The 20,914-nt window shown below is 42.2% G+C and overlaps 1 protein-coding gene across 1 annotated transcript; it reads left to right on the forward strand.

Annotated features, from left to right (window-relative positions):
* The first annotated feature begins 8,275 nt into the window (after window positions 1–8,275).
* On the forward strand, window positions 8,276–9,337 carry LOC147443054 (uncharacterized). Its single transcript, XM_086529778.1, has 2 exons — window positions 8,276–8,561; window positions 8,658–9,337. The coding sequence occupies exons 1-2, from the start codon at window positions 8,276–8,278 to the stop codon at window positions 9,335–9,337; spliced, it is 966 nt and encodes a 321-aa protein (XP_086385904.1).
* The last annotated feature ends 11,577 nt before the right edge of the window (window positions 9,338–20,914 follow it).

The raw sequence follows: 20,914 nt of genomic DNA on the forward strand, positions 1-20,914 counted from the left end.
AATGCTAATAGGAGTAGCAATGTGCTAATTAGCATACCAGTTATGCAGTTGAGCATAACTAATATGAAGACTAGTATTCTAGGTATGCTAACTAGCATATATTGTGCTAACCATCTTGACCATCTTGCTTGTTAGCATACTACAAATAGGAGGTAGCATACTCAATACCTCCAACAACATTATGTGCATGCTAGTTTGTAGACTAGGTATAGCATAAAGGGTGTTAAAGTAGCATACATATTATGCTAAACAACATACATTGTAAGATCACTAAGTATGCTAACTAGCATACTCATAATGCTAGTCCCTAAATATTATGCTAATCAGCGTACTCTATAAGATCACTAGGCATTCTAAATAGCATCCTCATAACACTAAACCCTTGAATATTGTGCAACATACTCCGTAAGATCACTAGGCATTCTAACTAGCATCCTCATAACACTAAACCCTTGAATATTGTGCAACATACTCCGTAAGATCACTAGGCATGCTAACTTTCATATGCATAATGTTAAACCCTGAATATTGTGCTAGCCAACATACTCTGTAGGATCACTAGGCATGCTAACTAGCATACTCATAATGCTAAATCCTGAATATTGTGTTAATTATCATACTCTGTAAGATCACCAGGCATGCTAATTAGCATCTCATGTAATGCTTAACCCTGAATATTATGCTGACCAACATACTCTGTAAGATCACTAGGCATGCTAACCAACATACTCTGTAAGATCACTAGGGATGCTAACTAGCATACTCATAAAGCTAAACCCTAAATATTGTGATAACCAGCATACTTTATAAGATCCCTAGGCATATTAACTAGCATACCATTAATGCTAGACCATAAATATTGTGCTAATCAGCATACATCTGTAAGATCACTAGGTATGATAACTAGCATACTCATAACGCTACCTTGATTATTGTGCTAACCAGCATATTCTGTAAGGTCAGATTCAGGTATGCTAGCTAGCATACTCATAAATCTAAGCCTTGAATATTGTGCTAGCCATCAAATTTTGTAAGATCACTAGGCATTCTAGCTAGCATACCATAAAGCTAAACAACATACCGAACATAGTAATAATGATAACTAGCATAAACCTTGTATCAAACAGCATACTCAAAATGTTACTGAGCATATTGAGCATGATAAAAATTATTATACATGCAATATATAGAATGCAATAAGTTATGGCACAAGTATTTGATTGATCATTTGAGGCTTGTGTAGGAGGGGCACAGGGTGTTTTATGTAGCTTTTCTTCCCCACTCGCTTTTGACAAACATCCTTCTTGTTGGGTGAAACACGAGTCTCCTCTCTCCAAAAGGTGTAGACCAATTCATTAATTTCACATGTGATAGGGCTATGACGGTGTCTCTTGCGACATGCGACCAAGGAAACTAATCAAGCATCAACACCAAGCTTCCCCCGCCGTGATTTTGCCTTGAACAAGGTGCGACGGCTGACTTTTAGGACCATAGAGACTTTTGCAATAGGCATATTTTCCTTTGAATTCAACAGCATCTTCAATGCTTCTTTCTTCAAAAACAACTCCTCATAAGAGCTTGGTTTCTTGATGATAGCAAGTGTGTTGTGGACATTAGAGAAAATTTCCATCTAGACAACAACATCCTCTCAAGATTGACCATGGATTTCTCGAATATGTGTATGTTAGCAACAGGACTCTAGATTTCCAATTTTGTTTTTGTACTGAAACCTTGTGTCGTGTTACGGCATATTAGCCGCAGGACCACACATGCGGTCCTGCGGAGGTCTGGACACTGCGGATCAGGAGTCATGCGGTATGCGGCGGCCGTGGCGGCAGTTCTTCTCAGCTATCCAAAGCTCTGATTATGCTTGCTCCGAATTAAGGTCAGGATTTTCATGTGTTTGTGGATGCTTTGGATCGAGCTATTGGCAGTGTGCTGATGCAGGAACAAAGTCAAGGATGGTTCCGACCTGTCTATTATGCTAGTAGACGATTATCATCCTCAGAAAGAAATTATTCAGTAACCGAACGAGAATGTTTAGGAATGATTTATTCAGTGAAGAAATTTCGGCACTATCTGTTGGGCCGACGTTTTTTCTTCCATGTGGACCATTTGGCTCTTTTATACCTGGTAAGGCAACAAAATTTGACGGGAAGATTGGCCAGATGGGTGCTTTTGCTGCAGGAATTTGACTTTGAGGTCATACATCGGCTAGGGGCTCAGGATGCGGTGGCTGACTACCTATCTAGGTTAGATTCTGGTGAGCCACCGATGGGGATAGCTGATGAATTTCCAGATGCGTCTCTGTTTCTAACAGGAATAGTTGCAGAGGATATAGCAGTTCCGCAACAGGAAAGGGTCATCCCTAGCATCCCATGGACATGGTATGAGGAGATTTTTTATTTTCTCGACAGCGGCGAAATGCCTTCCTTCTTGTCCATCCATCAGAGGAAACGTATGGCTATCAAAAGCATGAATTTTGAGATTATTATGGGGAAGATCTATTATCGTACGGTGGCGGATGTATTACTCAGATGTGTGCTACCACAGGAGCAGGACGCAGTATTGGAGGAAGTCCATACCGGTATTACGGGAGGTCACTTTGCAGCATTAATCACAGCTTGAAAGGTTCTCCAATCAGGTTTATGGTGGCCCACATTGTTTCAGGATGCGAGAAATTATGTGCAACAGTGTGATGTGTGTCAGTGGTTAGGGCAACCTACCAAACGGTCCAGAATGCCTTTTCAGTTGGTTTTGCCCTTGGAGCCTTTTCAAAAGTGGGGTTTGGATTTTGTTGGACCTTTTAAACCAGTTGTTGCAGCTCACACAGGTAATAAGTATATTTTGACAGCCACGGATTACGCCACCAAATGGGTGGAGGCATGGTCTTTGAGAGATAATACTGTAGTTTCTGTGGCTGGATGCTTATATAAGGATATCTTTTCTAGATATGGCTGCCCTATTGAGCTGGTTAGTGACAGGGGAAGTCGTTTTTTGAATAAGGTGATGGAGAGAATGCTACGGTTTTATTTTGTATTGCACAGGAAATATTCTCCTTATTATCCTCAGGAGAATGGACAAGCAGAATCAACTAATAAGCAATTGATTCGGATTTTAACAAAGTTAGTGAATATGCATCCGAACAGATTGGGATGTGAAACTTACTTCCGCCTTATGGGCCTATCGGACAACTTATAAAGTGGCAACAGGATTGACTCCTTTTAAGTTGGCATTTGGCATGGAGGCAATCACCCCGGTGGAGCATGTGATTTCGAGTCTGCGGATGCTGATTGCGGATCGGCTTCTTCCAGAGGATTCTATGATTTATCGTTTAGATGTTTTGCAGGAACTGGGCGAAGAGTGGTTGAATAGCTTTGCGGTGCTGCAGGATCTGCAATCTAGGCGAAAAAAATGGCTGAATCGCCTGAAAGCACGGCAATTTGTTCGGGGACAGCTGGTCCTTGTCTTTAATTCTCGCCTCGGGAAGATGCCGGGGAAGCTTAAATTACGGTGGTCAGGACCATTCTGGATTTTTCAAGCATGCGGACCCATCTCTTTTTATGTGGCGGATTTGCAGGGGGAGGTTATTTCTGTGCCGGTCAATGGTTTCAGACTGCGCCATTATGTTTCACCTACCCCGATTCAGTGCCCCTTTGCTGTGGTACAAGAGCCAAAAGCCACCCTAATCATGATTGGGGATTCTTTTGCATGCAATCTTGGAAATCGGGAAAGGAGCTATAATGGTTGCGACACCGTGGATCGCCCTATTTTAGGAACTCATTGTGAGAGGGTTACTACATGCAGATGATTATTGTTGTGCTTCTCCTGTTTTGTGTATCACGCGTCCTTAGCTCTATATTCTCTGCTCCTGCATCACATCGTCGCCATGACGGCTTCTCTCCTGCAATGTATCCCCTTCACTCCCGTACAGCAGCTCGCGCTTCGACGAGTGGACGCCTGGTTGCAAGACTTGCGGCTACGCGTGTTCGCCAACTTGGACTCGCAAGGGATACCTATTCACCCGCATGCAGCAGGTTTGATTGAGCAACTGGCTGCTGGAGATATTGTGGTGTTGAATAATCAACAAATTTAGCTGACAGCCGAAAGGATCTCCATATGTTTCTGTTTACCCAACGATGGCGTGGTGCGCGCGTCTCATGTGATTCCTGCTGGCAGATGTCGAGCAGGAGTTTGGTTTGAAAGTAAAAGGTGAATATAAGCTTTCGGGGTTGTCAGATGTAGCAACCAGGGATGCGTATCGATGGTTTCTCGAGGCGATTTGGCTACAAGCCAAAACCTATACCATCTCGACCAGAGCAAGAAATGTTTTGCATTCGGCCAACTTTGGGCCAGTGGCTTGGGCAGCAATTGTGAGAGAAAGACTGCTGGCAGAATGCCAAAGAGTGATGGCACAGTTGTTGCGAAATACCCCAACCAATACAAAAGTTGGCCATCTGCTCACACTGAGATTTCCCTTAAGGGAAGTTTTTCCTCTCGCCCTGCTTCCTCTATGCCACTTTGAAGATGATCGATTGGTGGTCCAAGGGACTGTTGCTCCTCTATCGCAAACGCAAATTTTGGCAGTTCCTGTTGGGGGGGAAACACAGCAGCATCAGAATGTTGGCACTGGGGATTTTCGGGGTCCTTCGACGGTAGTGGTATCCTCTGGAGCCCAAGAGATGGCCACTGCACGTGTAGGATCAGCAACCCGCAAACGCGGCACGGAGGAGCAACAATTTTCTACACCACCTCCGGCGACTGCATCTCCTGGGCCGGAGGATTCTGTGGTGGCACGCTGGCACCGCCGAATGCAGGAGAGAGTGGCAAGTGCTACTCCGCTGAGGACGGGCTCTCCGGCTACGGACGTTCCCTCGCAATCGAAAAATTATGGAACTACCAATGCGGCTCCCTCGACGGGAGATACTCTTCCCGCAACGCTACCCTGGGAGGCTACGGCAGCAAACCCTACTGACCAAATACAAGCGTGCGGCACTTTTTGAGCAGACTTGCAGAGTCTATTCGTGCAGCCTGGCCAGCCCCCGCCAGAGTTAATGAGCTGGAAGCGCAGGTAGCGGCCTGGCAGACTCGCATTGCCGAGTTGACCAACCAAAATGAAGATCTGACTACGGGGGAAAACATGGTTTGGTGGTACAAAAAAAGGACCTATTTTGCTTCTACCTGGTTGGTACTTCTACATATGTCCACACTTTGGAGGGAACCTTTTTTTTCATCTATGTTAAAGAATGGTAGGAGGGAAATTTGTATGATTTAAACTTTCCGTGAAAGAAAACGTGGGTGGGGAAATAAGTAATGGGAGTGTTGTTTTAAAACCGTGCCAAAAGTCCCATCACAGACTGCGTTTGTGAGTGGCGGAGTTGCTCAACACATTTTCCATCTTCCGCCTTGCTCTCTTACTACATCGCCTTCTGCAAACCACTACAGTTGCAAGTAACAAGCTCCCCGGCTACTCACAATCAGGAAGATGAGGACGCCAGCGAGGAAATCAGCAGCCAAAGCATCACCGGTCAATGGGAAAGAGAAGAAGAGGACAATGGATCCAAAATCCCCTCGGAACATCGACACCCCAAATACGAGGGCTAGCAAGGGGGCCTCCTTTGTGGAGAGGGAGAAACCTGCTATGTCCATGGAGACTTCATTTAAGCCTGGGCCTCTTTTTGCCGATGATGAGACTCCACGGTCATCTAAAACATCTAAAGGTAGGTGCTATGAGAGCTGTGCGTTTTCTGGTGATTTACCATTTTCTTTTCCATGCATGCAAGCTTCTGCATGTCTTTTATCTGATGAGGTCTGCATTTGCTTTTTTTGCATGCAACAAGTACATGTGCATGTTTGGGATCTTCTTAAGAATTTAGGGTTTAGGAAAGTTACAAAGTTACATGTATAAGCTGCTCTTGTGATTGCTAACTTGCATGCATGCAAGTGAAAAAATCAGTATATGTTGTGCATGAGCATAGCACAAAGTTGAAGCTCAGTAGGGATGTCAGCATAACCAAATTTGGTTAGTATCAAATTTGGTACTAACCAGTACCAAATTTGATACTAACCACAACCAAAACTGGCTTTGTACACAACTGAATTTTGCAATTGTCACCTGAATGACATACATTCATTTCATTCCATGTGTTTTGTTTTCCACAACTGAAATGAGGCATATAATGAGGGCATGTCTTTACTTGCGTGTTGTTTCCACATCGCAGGAAAAAACAAGATGGAGGAGTACCCTATCTTGACAAAGTTCTGCTATATATCACAAGAGCTTCATGATGAGTATGGTTTGAGCATGGAGGGGGTGCTGCCAAAGATCTTACAGAAGATGACATCCCCGATGACCAGTGGCTCACTGTATTCAGGCATTCCAGCCAGAAAAAGACAAAGATTTACTTAAATCGCGTGCAGCAACGGCTTCAGGATGAATGCAAGTTCCTGTTCCATAAGGTGTACCAAGCCCCACCATCATGTGGGGAGATCACTACAAAATTTTCCCGTTGTTTTGCATATGAGAAGTGTCATGCAGCCACAAAGGACCGTGCGGGCCATAGGGTTGCATGGGCCAGGTTTGGTGAGAGTGTACTCAATATGTGTTCCTCCCGACCAGGAGGCTTGGAAAAGAAGGTTAAGAATTGGCGAAAGGCAAACTGTGCGTCCCAAGGAGGCCACCCGTCAAATACCAAGAAGCCCCGACTTACGCCAGTCGGTAGTATGCCCCCTACAAAGAAAGTCCCCCCACAGCGTCATGAGGAGAAGACACCTGATTATATTGCGGACCTTGAAGCTATGGTTGGGAGAGTCCCTCGGACATGTGTCAGGGTAGCCGATAGGCTGAAAGAGCTGACAATGTCTCTGAAGCAGAAGAAGGAAACACTCTTGAGGGTAGAGGGTTCCAATAAACTTGTCAAGCAGATTATGGACGACATCAAGGAATATGAGACCCAACTGGAAACACTAAGAGAGGCCAACATTGGCGATGACGTAGAAATCAATGTGATAGAAGCTGATTTGGCTGCCATTCGAAGGATGCTACGTCGATACGGAATCGGTGAAGATACATCATTGCTCGACAAGGAGATTCTAGAGCAACAGGTGCTGGTAGTTTTGGGAGTTTTTGGTAGAACTATTTATGCTTGGTTTGGTTGGATTGGTAGTGTTATGTAGCTTTGGTAGAACTGTTAATGCTTGGTTTTGTGGGATTGGTAGTGTTAGGTACCTTTGATAGAACTGTTTATGCTTGGTTTGGTGGGATTGGTAGTATTAGGTACTCATGGTAGAACTGTTTTTATTCTAGGTAGTTTATGGTTTCCTTCTGTCTTATGGTTTGGTATTTCTGTTACTATGAAGAAGTTTTGGTACTTTAAGGTACTTTTTGAAAGTGATGCAAAAGGTGTTATGGTAGTTTTATTCTGATAGATTTGCTAGTTTTGGTACTTTTAGGTACTATTTGAAAGTGCTGCAAAAGTGTAATTGGTAGTTTGATTTTGGTAATTTTGGTAGTTTTTAAAAGTGTTGCAAAAAGTTTTTCTTTGGTAGTCTTGGTAGTTTTGGTACTATTTGAAAGTTTGATTTTGGGAGTTTTGGTACTTTTGGTACTTTTAGGTACTATTTGAAAGTGCTGCAAAAAGTGGCTTCTGTAGTTTGATTTGGTAGTTTTGGTACTATTTGAAAGTGCTGCAAAAAGTGGGTTTGGTAGTTCAATTTTGGTAGTTTTGGTACTTTTAGGTACTATTTGAAAGTGCTGCAAAAAGCTTGTTTGGTAGTTTGATTTTGGTAGTTTTGGGTACTTTTAGGTACTATTTGAAAGTGCTGCAAAAAGCTTCTTTGGTAGTTTTGGGTACTTTTAGGTACTATTTGAGAGTGATGCAAAAAGCTTGTTTGGTAGTTTGATTTTGGTAGTTTTGGTACTTTTAGGTACTATTTGAAAGTGCTTCAAAAAGTGGCTTTTGGTAGGTTTGGTACTTTTAGGTACTATTTGAAAGTGCTGCAAAAAGTGGCTTTTGGTAGTTTTGATAAGGTTTGGGTAGTTTAGTTCTACATTGAGGGTATTTATATGTTTTTGGTACTATATGATTCCCGAGTTTGGTAGTTTTTGGTAGTTTGGGTTTTGTTTCATAGTACAGTACTTAGAAGTACCAGTCTCGGTATGACTTCTTGGTAGTTTTTGAAACTAATTGGGACCGCTGGTTGTCAACAGGTTGAGTATGAAACTCTGGAGAAAAAATTGAAGGAAGGTCAAGAGCATACCCTATTTGTGAAGGAGATGTTGTTTGATATCAGGCTTGGGAAGAGGTTCCTACTATATCCTAGGCCCCAGGTTAATGATTCGGTAAATGTGATCCCGGTGTTTGGTATGTGTGTTGCATGCGGTGAGCCCTTGGAGTGCGCACATGTAGTCGGAACCTTCATGCTAGAGTGCCGACACCAGTATCATCCCTTGTGCTTCACTGCTCTGTTACAAAGCAGGGATCAGTGTGTCAAGCCGGGTTGTAATATGGTAATCTCTGATTTGGCAAAGTCCTGGGCCAGTGGGCTTCAAGTTGTCAAGAGTAAGTATGTGTGCATTTTTGAATACATATGCGCACTTGCAACTCAGTGAGGTTTTCATACAAGTTAGTATGTGATGTCTTTCTTTGTGTTTGCAGAGGAGCAGGATGCTGCAGTTGCTTACCAGCACGCCACAAAGTCGGCTGCAAGTCGAATATGGGACGTGGATAAGGTGACAAGGGAGATATCAGATGTTCTCCACAATCTGAAGCAAGGTAATTCTGTAGGGAAAGACAATGTGACGGGACAAAGATGTGAGGCAACAGGTGACAGCGAAAGTAAAAGTGAGGAGGAGGCCAGAGATGATAAAAAGACATGTGACAGTGAAAGGAAAATTGAGGAGGCCAGAGATGGTAAAAAGACCAAGGACAAGGAGGAAGGTAAAGTCCCTGTTGTTGTGGAGCTAGATGCGGAGGAAAGCCAGGATGCTGCCAACACAAAGCTCGATGAAGAAACGGCCAAGAAGGGAGAGGAAGAACCCACAAAGGGGGGTGTTGGGGAGGGGGTGGAAACCACAAAGGGGAGTGAAGGGGAGGTCAAAGAGGGGTTGGAAGGCAACAAAGATCGGAGGGAGGCCGAGGATGAGCAAGAAGAAGTACTTGCGAACGATACTGTTGTGGACAGCACCGACGGGGGCGTTGACTCTACTGCTGCCGATGCTGTTTCGAAGCGGAGAGGTGATTCCCCTGATTCCGTGACCCTGCAGGAACTTTTCTGTTTGCAGAGAAAGAAGCGCAATCGCGCCCGTGATCAATTATCCCGTGCATGCAAACTGTAGCCAGTGAGAATCTATTGTATTCCGCACTTTGTGCGTTTTAGTGACTGAGTCAACTTGATTTTTTGGCCTTGAGCTTTATCTTTTCTCTCTATCTAGTTCTGTGTTGGTATGTTACCTTTCGTTACATTACTGTTTCAGTTGTCCTCACTATATGTGCATTATAGTACCAAATTTGGTACTTTTTGGTACTATTGAACTTGGGTGCACGTCTGTCCACTATTACAGTACCAATTTGGTACTTCTTGAACTTGCGATTTCGGATAGTCCTTATCACTTGTGCAATATAGTACCAAATTTGGTAGTTTTTGGACCAGTTTTCTGTTTTAGATATGATGTTTGCACTGTGTATTTGTCCCCACTCATTATGTTTGTTGGTTCTGTAGTAAGTTGGTGGCTAGATGAGACACCGGCAAGCACATTGTTGCAGCCTGATGTGGCTGCTAGACGCGGGCGGATGATTGTGCTTGATCTTAATGGCGTGCTACTAACCAGCTGCAGCGAAATCCCTGAGGAACTTGAGTGCCTGCCAAAGGAGCACACGCCACGGGTAGTCCATCTCGGAGGGAATGTAATTTGTCTTGTAAGGCCGGATGCGGAGAAGTTCATCCTACGGCTTAAAGAGAAAGCCAGCCTAGTGTTGTGGTCCTGCTGTAGAAGGGAAAAACTGTTACACATGGTGAACGCGTGCTTCCCAAACCATAGAAGGCAAAAATATTTTGCAGGTAAAGCATGCCCGCTTTGAATGTTGCAGGACATAAGTTACGCATGCCTCTTCACCTCGTTTTTTGGCATTAGCAGATATTCTCTCCCAAGAGGACTGTGAAATATGGCGGGCCCATATGTCGGAGGTGCCGGTTGTGCCCAAACACATGGGTGATAAGCCCATTTTCCTGAAGAAGCTACATACGATGTGGGCAAGGCACGCGAAGTGCGATGCCAACAACACTATTCTTGTAGATGATTGTAGATACAAGTCTCTTAAAAATGACTATGAAAACTGTATGGCAATCCGATCATACGATCCCATGGTAGTAGGAACCGATTACCCGTTTTACTTGCTGGATTTTGTTTTGCCTTGGTTGCTTGGGTGGATAAGGGATTGGTACCCAACAGTGTACACTCGCAAAAACCCAGTCTTTGACACTGAAGACGAAATTTCTGGGTACATTACTGATTACTTCATACAGATGGAGGGGTACTCCTATAAATTTGATCCCTCAAGGTAGCAGATTGCCATAATCATGTAAATAGTGGAATTTTGTAACCCGATACTATACATAATGGAAAACCACTTCTCTTTGTTCAGACTGTCTTGGTATCTTGATCTCTACTGTTGAAACCCCTGACTAATTCTGTTGAAACCTCTTGGAGCTAACCAGGTTGACCAACATTTTAATTTTTGAGGCAGATAGCATCTATGTTTAGCATACCTTTCATGTTATCAACGTAGTTCTAAACATTGCTCAAGGTGGTCGTATCAAATACGAATAGACAAACTGAAAAATACCAAGAAATAAAGTAAACCATAAGTGATACAGCAAGTTCAAGGAGTACCAAATTGTACCAAATTTGGTACAGTAATAGTGGACAGGAGTGCACCCAAGTTCAACACAGTACCAAAAAGTACCAAATTTGGTACTGTAATAGTGGACCGACGTGCACCCAAGTTCAAGAGTACCAAAAAGTAGAGATATAGTGAGGACAACTGAAACAGTAATGTAATGAAAGGTAACATACCAACACAGAATGAGATAGAGCAATAAAGTAAACCATAAGTGATACGGCAAGTTCAAGCAGTTCCAATTTGGTACTGTAATAGTGGACAGACATGCACCCAAGTTCAACAGTACCAAAATGTACCAAATTTGGTACTGTAATAGTGGACAGAGAAGCACCCAAGTTCAACAGTACCAAAATGTACCAAATGCACATATAGTGAGGACAACTGAAACAGTAATGTAATGAAAGGTAACATACCAACATAGAACTAGATAGAGAGAACAGATAAAGCTCAGGGCCAAAAAATCAAGTTGACTCAGTCACTAAAAAGCACATAGTGCGGAATACACTTGGTACTCTTGACGACCAGATTTGGTACTATTGACTACCGGATTCAGTTGTTCAATCAGGGCTTCTCATTGCCCTCAAGTAACATGGACGCACCTTCGTCACTCTCATCATCATGATATGGCATGCTATTGTATATCCTCTCATATACTTCAATAGACAACTTGTATTGTAAAATTTGACCTAGGGATCCTGCAATAGGCTCCATCGGGAAACGTATGGCCCTAACAAGATGTGAGTAGATCATTACCGGAGATGTGTGATCCAATAGCCGGTATGTATCAGCTTTTCCTTCAACTTGGCCATAAAAAAAGCCTTCAACAACCTTCCCTCCTCTAACAATTTTGTTATTCCACTTATCCTTTTGTGCTTTCACCGTTTGGTACAACACTTCTGTGCATTTGATAATGTAGAAGTCTTCGTTTGCCTCAGCTGCTTTTACTCCAAAATTATCCCCTATGGACATCATGCCACTAAACATTTCAGGGAATCCTTCATATAGTTGCAGGTTGGACACTTGGCTCATCGGAATCGATGTTGAATCTCCACCCTCCTCCTCGTCATCTGATTCGTCATCCCTAATTGTATCCCCGGACTCTGGCAAGGTTTTGATGCAAACATATTTCCATTCTTCAATGTGCATTCTGTTCTTGCATCTTCTCCACAACCCACGCATACATGGATCACAAAAGCATGAAAGTGATCAAAAGAGTATGGCGGTGCGGTTGTCCTGTGAATAGCCATCAGCACAATGAAGTGAGCGGGATCCAACGATGCGCTCACAGTCCCATTGTAGATTGCGCTGCACTTCATTCGCGCCAATACGCCAAAAGACTCTTTGAGTATTACACCTCTGAGACTGTTCTCTTGGCTGAAAAGCTGCTTTCAAAAAGTTGACAACATCGGCTGCACACTTCATACGCCAGCCATCTGGTTTCAATTCCTCATGCGTCAAAGTTCTCTTGATGATTTCCCCTACCCCATGATGTTCACCTTTTCCATGGCCGGATGCAGAGAAGTTATGCATCATGTGCAAGCATGTCATTTGATAGTACCTGGCCATAAAATAGTAAGGTCTACGGGCCTTGAATTGTGAAGCAACACCATCTAACCAAACCCAATGTTGTTGCAGAGAATGTCCTCGTTCTTTCAGCCACTTGTCATGTAGCAAGAAACAATGTTGTACAAACAATGTGTCATGCTGCTTGTCATCCGATATGTAGAAGTGTAGCGTCTTCTGTGTACCACCTACTGCATTTCTTAAATAAGTGATGTGCACAAGTATTGTGACTTGGGTAGACCACCAATGCATTGACTAAATTTCATTCTAAACTTTAAAGGAATAATTCTCCGCAAAGTCAATAACAGATACTACAACGTTGCTAGGAAAATTCTACAAACAGTCCTTGAATTGTTGGGCTTGCCAGCGGAAGACAAAGTTGTGCCTGATGAAGCCTATCAGATGGGCTGAAAATAGGCTAAGAAAAGTCCCACTTTTCATCCATTGCACAATCAAGTCCTTTCTCTTCTTCTCACTCCCACCTTCGTGAACCTGTCTTGTTCCAACCTCCATGAAAACCTTCACAGACACCTCCTTGCTATCCTCTGCTATCTCATCGGGACAAAATGTCAACCTCCGTACTCCACATTGTGAGCAGTCCCCCATCAAGCATTTCTTTGCATGGTATTCACAATTTGGAGGCTTTGGGCACATGATGGATTCCCACATAACGGTGATGTGCTGACACACTGCTTGGTTTGCAAAACACGTTCCTCTCTCATCACCTCTGCAACAAACGGAGCAAGTGCAAAGGTGACCTTTCCCGTGGTGCCCGAACTTGTTCTGCCACATTTGATTAAGGGCCTCTTTGAAATAGAGCATCTGCACATGAACCACACAGCAGCAAGTATTTTTGTCCTTCATATTCCGTACAAAGTATGGCTTCAATGCCTCGAAGCATCTAAGAGACACTACCACTATTGGGTGAGCCTTCTTGAATCTTTGTTACAACTCAACCTATGACACAAAAACAAAATGATTTAGAAAAAAACCAACATCATGGTACTGGTAAAATTTCACTACTGCAGTAGTGCCAAAACTGGCTTTCGACAGTTCCAAATATGGTACTATAATAGTGGACAGACGTGCACCCAAGTTCAACAGTACCCAAAAGTACCAAATTTGGTACTGTAATAGTGGACAGACGTGCACCCAAGTTCAATAGTACCAAAAAGTTCCAAATATGGTACCGTAGATTTGGTACTGTCGGTAGGCTTTGGTACTCTATAGATATTATTTGGTACTCTACATATAGGCTTTGGTACTATCAAAAATGTAGGGTACCCTGTAAATATACTTTGGTCCTATAGTGGTAGGCTTTGGTACTCTACAGATAGGATCTAGTACTCTTCAGAGAGGATTTGGTACCCTACATATAGTCTTTGGTGGTATCTGATGAGTTTGGTACTCTACATATAGGCTTTGGTACTATCAGAAGTGTGGGGTACCCTGTAAATAGACTTTGGTCCTATAGTGGTAGGCTTTGGTACTCTACAGATAGGATCTGGTACTCTTCAGAGCGGATTTGGTACTCTACAGATAGTCTTTGGTGGTATCCGATGAGTTTGGTAATCTATAAATAGACTTTGGTTCTCTATACATAGGCATTGGTACTAGATAAATAGGTTTTGGTACTCTGTCGAGAGGATTTGAAACTCTATGGATAGTCTTTGGCACTCGATCGCTAGGATTTGGTACTCGATATACCGGATTTGGTACTCTACAGATCTGAGTTGGTACTCGATATACCAGATTTGGTACCCTACATATGTGCTTTGGTACTTTATAGATAGCCTTTGGTACTCGATAGTCAGTATTTGGTACTCTACATATAGGCTTTGGTACTATCAGAAGTGTGGGGTACCCTGTAAATAGACTTTGTTCCTATAGTGATAGGCTTTGGTACTCTACAGATAGAATTTGGTACTCTACAGAGAATATTTGGTACTCTACAGATATTCTTTGGTGGTATCCGATGAGTTTGGTACTCTGTAAATAGTTTTTGGTTCTCTATACATAGGCATTGGTACTGGATAAATAGGTATTGGTACTCTATCGAAAGGGTTTGAAACTCTATGGATAGGCTTTGGCACTCGATAGCTAGGATTTTGTACTCGATATACTGGATTTGGTACTCTACAGATCTGCTTTGTTACTCCATACATATGCTTTGGTACTAGATACACCGGATTTGGTACTCTACAGATGTGCTTTGTTACTCCATAGATAGTCTTTGGTACTCGATAGACATGATTTGGTGCTCTACATATAGGCTTTCGTACTATCAGAAGTGTGGGGTACCCTATAAATAGACCCTGGTCCTATAGTGATAGGATTTGGTACTCTACAGAGAGGCTTTGGTGGTATCCGTTGAGTTTGGTACTGTGTAAATAGACTTTTGGTTCTCTATACATAGGCATTGGTACTGGATAATTAGGTTTTGGTACTCTATAGAGAGGGTTTTAAACTCTATGGATAGGCTTTGACAGTCGATAGCTAGGATTTGGTACTTTATGGATATTCTTTGGTACTGTAAACACCCTCTGCCGTACAACAGACTACCAAATTTGGTATTGTCTGGACCAAATAAGCCTTAAGTAGCACCAAACAAGATGTACAATTACTAGAAGTTGTTGGTACCTGAGATTCGTCGAGTAGATGTATAGGATGTTTGACGACACTTTTCATTCCAATTCTCATCTTGCATATGTCTTTCTTGTTGGGTGAAACTCTGCTCTCTGATGTCCAAAAGGCATATACCAAATCTCTTGTTTCATTGGTAATAACGGTTCCTCGTGGCAATTGTCTCTCACAAGCACTCAATGGCAACACTTCATCTTCATCTTTATTCTCTAGCCGTGAGCTTGCTGTAGCTATATTCCTTCGATGGATCCCCAAGATACTAGCCATTCTGGATTGGTTTACTGATTGTGAGTTTGTACTATTGTTCAGAATCATTGCCAAAGAGCTTCTCTTTACAAAAAGTTCACTTGCTGAATGAGGGACCTTGATTTGAGTCAAAGTGTTGCGCACACCCGATACAATAGTGTCTTCGACTTTGCTGAAATTTGATGGTTGCAGCAAGGAAAATGTTTGGTGGTCCAAGAGTTGCTGGAATATTTCCTTCTGCTCATTCTTTGCAATCCCTACTGTTTGCTTGCGCCAACATCAATCCACCGCTGCAAAAATGTTCTTTCTTGACCTAGCTTCCCGTAATCCAAGAGCAGACGTAGGATGTCTTTCCTTGCTTCTCTGTGCGCGTTTCTTTGCAGCCCAATAATCACGAAGAAAAGCCTGATTACCGACTGGAATACTAGTGCTAATGGAATTGATGTGCATCTGCCGAACATTTCTTGGGCCACCTTGTATCTCGTCAAAAGAGAGGAACTGTGCGTCACCTTCCATCTCGTCGATAGAGAGGAGCTGTGCATCACCTTCTACCTCGTTGAAAGAGAGGTCTTGAGCATCACCTTCTATGTCATCGAAAGAAAGGTTTTGAGCATCACCAAGACAGTAATCTCCTGCGCTACTATCCATTTGCAGAGAGAGAGAGAGAGAGAGAGAGAGAGCGAGAGAGAGAGGTGCTGGAGTGAAAGCTCCCAACCGTAACCCCACCCCCCGGCCCCGCCGTCACCCCCACCTCTTCTTAGGATTGCATGCTTCTAAAGTTAAAAAAACGTCCACTTAAAAAAGAAGTTTATTTGCCCTCCCCAATTCCAAAAAAATGCCCATGGTTTTTACACACAAGAATCACCAAGCATATGTTGTGTCAAGGACACTACTTTTTGTACCACCAAACCATGCTTTGACCCCTACAAGAACTCGCCAGCAGGATGCAGAAATACAAATGCTTCGGGGGGCTAATGCTGCGTTTGTGGCTTCTATTCAAGAGGAACTCCTTCAATTGAGAATGCAGCATAGCCTTGCCTCATACTTAGCCTCGCACCCTAGTTATGTAATGATCAGTATGAATGATTTGGATGCGTTGGCAGTGGAGATGCAACAGGATCTCTGTGTCTTTTTGGACAATCAACTACAAAGCTGGAGCACACGCTTATCTGCTGAGGTGAGAGCGCAACCACCCACTCAGCAGGTTGTGGTGCAGCAACCTGAGTCATCCAACACTGACAGAGGTAAGATTGTTTTTCCGGAGGGTTTTGATATTGCTGATTGGGCGCAAGCTACAGAGGATTGTGTTGAAGCCCAGACTCATGTATCTCGTTTGCAGAAAATGATTCGTCGATTTCGTAAGGAGCGGCGTAGGGTCTATTTTTGGATGGAGACCTTGGCTCATTCTTTCTCTCTCAGTCTACCCCCTTGCCCTCCATTTTGGTCTACTCTTAATAGATACCTTTCTCGCTATTACACTTTACATAGGCCGCTTGCTCCTTTGCCACAGGCGCTGCAATCTATTTCTTTGCCAACGTAGTTTATTCCTTGGGCTCCTTGGCCGGAACATACTGAGATAGATCCACCCCTTTTGGATGAGGTCTATCGAGCACATACTGTAGGCTTTAGAGGCTTTGGCTACATTGATATTTCCTCTTCACCAGAACACGTCGAAGAGCAGCAACCGGAACCTTCCAACCGGAGGGGCTGAGTGTGGGTTCGCGCAATCCATGGTGCGTTCCAGGTGTTACGGCATTAGCCGCACATGCGGTCCTGCGGAGGTCTGGACACTGCGGATCAGGAGTCATGCGGTATGTGGCGGCCGTGGCGGCAGTTCTTCATAGGATATCATGGGACAAGAGTGTGTGCACCGTTCCCGATCTGCGCTGGAGCAGCAGTTGTATATGGAGGGGTATACTTATCTTTTGATGTAACCCAAACCAATCTCTATGATATTCATGGCATCTATTGTTGTAACTCTGTGTCTGGATCACACATGAATGAAGCAAGCGGTGTTCTGGGCCTGTGTATTTTGTATTGTCTTCTATCGTCATTCTATGTGTTGATGTTCATATAATGTAGTTGTGGGTAATCATTCCCTCAATGCCTATTGCTTCTGTGCGGGCAATAGCCATTACATGTCGTACTCTTCAAAGCACTCGCAATCTAGAAAGCAAATTTTTTTTCCTCATCCTAGACGACATGATCTCTTCGCTCAACTTTCATTTGTTGGTTTTTCCATTGTTGCTCTTTCTTTCTCTCTCCTATTTCTTGATAACCAAAGTATTGGATCCTAGAAGTTGCAAATCATTGGCTATAATGGCTCCCTTCTACATTATCTTGAGGTCTATAAATGAGCATGTATTAGATAGTTGAAATCAATGAAATGAGTATCTATGAGCACATGATGCAGTAATCTAAACATGCTAACATTTGATTAAATACACCAATGAATTCATTCGGAGATACAATAATCTAAACATGATAAAATTTGATTAACTACACCAATGAATTGATTTGAAGTTTGCTTACCACCATTATAGAGTGCACCACTATTTCCAGCATTAGAGGTTGTATTACTATTGGAAGTTTCAGCATTGGGTCCATTTCTAGTATTGAAAGTTGTTCGTTCTCCATATGTATGGGTCTATACCAGATAGAGGATAATAGCCTCATAATATCTTAGCTTCCACAGCTAAATTCTAAGGCTAGCTGTCAGTGGAATAGACTAGCAGGGAGTAGGAACAATGCTGACTAGCACTCAAGTCTCAGAGTGAGAGAGAGATGGAGCTTGCATGCACACACACACACACACACACACACACACACACACACACACACATATATATATATATATATATATATATATATATATATATATATATATATATATATATATATATATATATATATATATATATATATATATATATATATATATAGAGAGAGAGAGAGAGAGAGAGAGAAAGAGAATCCATCCACTACCCCACTCTATCTTGGGTAACCAAAAATTGAAAGGGTCGTGGAGGGAACTAATAAAGCAATGTTTTTTCAAGACATTCCAAATTTAAATTTCACTTACCAATTTGTCTTTAGCAAATGCTAACAAGCAAAACTAACTAGCATTGTTCACGATAGCCATTTCAGTGACACGTTAATATGCTTCTACCCAAAATGATCCTTAATTGTATCAAATTGGCCCAGTGATGAGGTGCTCCATGGACTCTTTGCAAGAGTCATTTTTTTTCCATCATATTATATGCAAACTTTCAAAGAAGCATTCTACACTGGCTTCTTTACATTCCTCTCCCGCATTTTTGGTCCCATGGTGGAAAATCTACAAGCGTGATCTCTGGCATACACAACAATCGAACTTAGTCACCCCATCGACATGCAATATTTGATAGAGTGGATAAGAAGTTGTGGATTAAGTACTATGATGCCCTTGAAACTCTAAAGAAGCGAAAAAAAGCACAAAAGCTTGACTATTACCCAATTCTTTAAAGTTGTATCACAGACAACCCAGATTCGGAGGGGGGGAGTGTTAGCAACCCAGATAACAAAGATGCTCTTGAAATCAGCCAATGATGTAATATTTTATTTTCTACTCAATTTGGACAAATTTAGCCACAAACTTTTGTATTTTATTACTTCTTGAAGCAAGTGCATATGTAATAAATATACAGATCTAGTGGGGCTATAAGCTTCTAGATTGTACCACTTAATATTTAAGTTGAGACAGAGTTGGCACATCTCTTTATTTTTTACCTAAAACATTATGGCAAGGTATAAAAGCCAATTTTTGTACTATCTTTCTAAGTTCATTTTGGATAATGAAGCTATGTGCGTTTACAGAGAGCTTTGTGTATTCTCCCTCTTTCTTCTAAAGCTCGTAACTCTCTTGCATGGATGGTCTGTTTGGAGTATTGTTACTTCCATTGTGCTTGCAGGTGAAAGCTCTACATGGCATTGTAAGTCTCTTGCAACAAATCTATGTTTTCAGTGTGTCTAACCACTTTCTATTCATAACTCAAATTTCACATACCAAAATTGCATTTTTTGCATAGGAGGGGTGTTGGGGCATCATTGCTAAGCTAGTAGGTGCATTCGGGATAAAAAATTGTTAGGTCAAATCTGCCCTGCAGGTATTTATCACATTTTTCACAAGTTTTTGAAAGAGATTTCCTTGTAGTGTCGTGACTAGTTTTTGATGCCTGACATGCGTTTGAGTTTTGTTTTGAGTAAGTAGGGGTTGAATGTGTTTTCCAAGATAATGAAAATCTCTTGTAGCGTTCATGCACTAGTCAGATCGACTCCATCCCATGATGAGAAATTTTGTTTGTGACTCTCACTATCATTGCAATAAAATAGTTAATCTTGATAAGCAAAGGGCCAATGCACAAGGGAGAAAACCTCCTAGTGACGGAAAAAATGCCTCGGTAGTCCTAAATGTGTTCACACACATCACTACCACATATGTATGGTAGAAAATCCCCCCTAGAAGTGATGCGGTGAACAAGGGTTGGCACCTAGTGAAACGGAAAGTTCCATGCCCAAAGGACATGATCAATCCACAACGGGGGAGTAAACCCAAATCTTTGTGGAAATCTTCAAACTTCTCTCACGAGGCAATGCCTTTGTGAAAAGATCTGCAAGGTTGTCCAATGTCGGCACATAAGTCAAACTGATATATCCTGCTCAGAGTCTCTCTCTAACATAGTGGTAATGCACCTCAATGTGCTTGTGCAGCATGAAAAACTGGGCTCCTCACAATTGCCAATGTTTTCTAATTGTCAATATAGATTATGTGATAAAACAACCCAAGATTAAAGTGCCACTAATCTAGCGATAAATCCTCTTAACAGCCTACCAAGGCTTAGACCTTGGGCTATGCATAAATTTGATGACCTGTGAGACTACAAATGGAATATTGGGCCTCACATTGCATACTTCAGCAGGATCATCAGCATTATGAAGACTCATTTCCAAATCTTTTTCCATGGGAGTAGCAATAGTTTGTAGTCATCAAGTCCAAACTTACATAGCAATGTCTCTTTGTAGCTTGTTTGACACAAGGTAATACCACCATCACATTACTTAAACTATATGCCCAACTAATGATGCAAAATCCACAAGCCTTTCATCTTGAAAGTAGCATTCAAATCAGCCTTGGGCCAGTAATTAGCAAATCACCTACATATAGAACAACGATGAGAAGTACATCACCCTCATGATTTACATACAAAGTGATTTATGCTGGACTATTACAAAAGCCTCAGTTAGCCATATGAGTGCCATCTTTCTCATACCAAGTATGAGGATACTGCTTCAACCCATACAAATATTTCTTACATTTGCACATTTTATCTTCTTGTTCTTTTATGAAAATCCATGAGATTGAATTACATAAAATTCCTTAAAGATATCATTGTTCAAGATAGTAGTAACAATGTCTGCTTGGTGTACATTCCATCCAAAATGAGTTTCCAATGCCCATAGAAAATGAATAGTAGTCATATGACAAGTGGGAGCAAAAGTCTCTTCAAAATCTATTCCTTTCT

Source organism: Adiantum capillus-veneris, chromosome 14, assembly GCF_014529385.1.
Source record: "Adiantum capillus-veneris isolate H3 chromosome 14, ASM1452938v2, whole genome shotgun sequence".
In the NCBI taxonomy this organism is placed as follows: domain Eukaryota; kingdom Viridiplantae; phylum Streptophyta; class Polypodiopsida; order Polypodiales; family Pteridaceae; genus Adiantum; species Adiantum capillus-veneris.

Bases quoted from the DNA above. Each gene is read 5' to 3' on its own strand.
- LOC147443054 (XM_086529778.1), top strand. From the start codon at position 8,276: ATGTTGTTTGATATCAGGCTTGGGAAGAGGTTCCTACTATATCCTAGG. The intron at 8,562-8,657 runs GTAAGTATGTGT...TTGTGTTTGCAG, and splicing joins TGGGCTTCAAGTTGTCAAGA to AGGAGCAGGATGCTGCAGTT.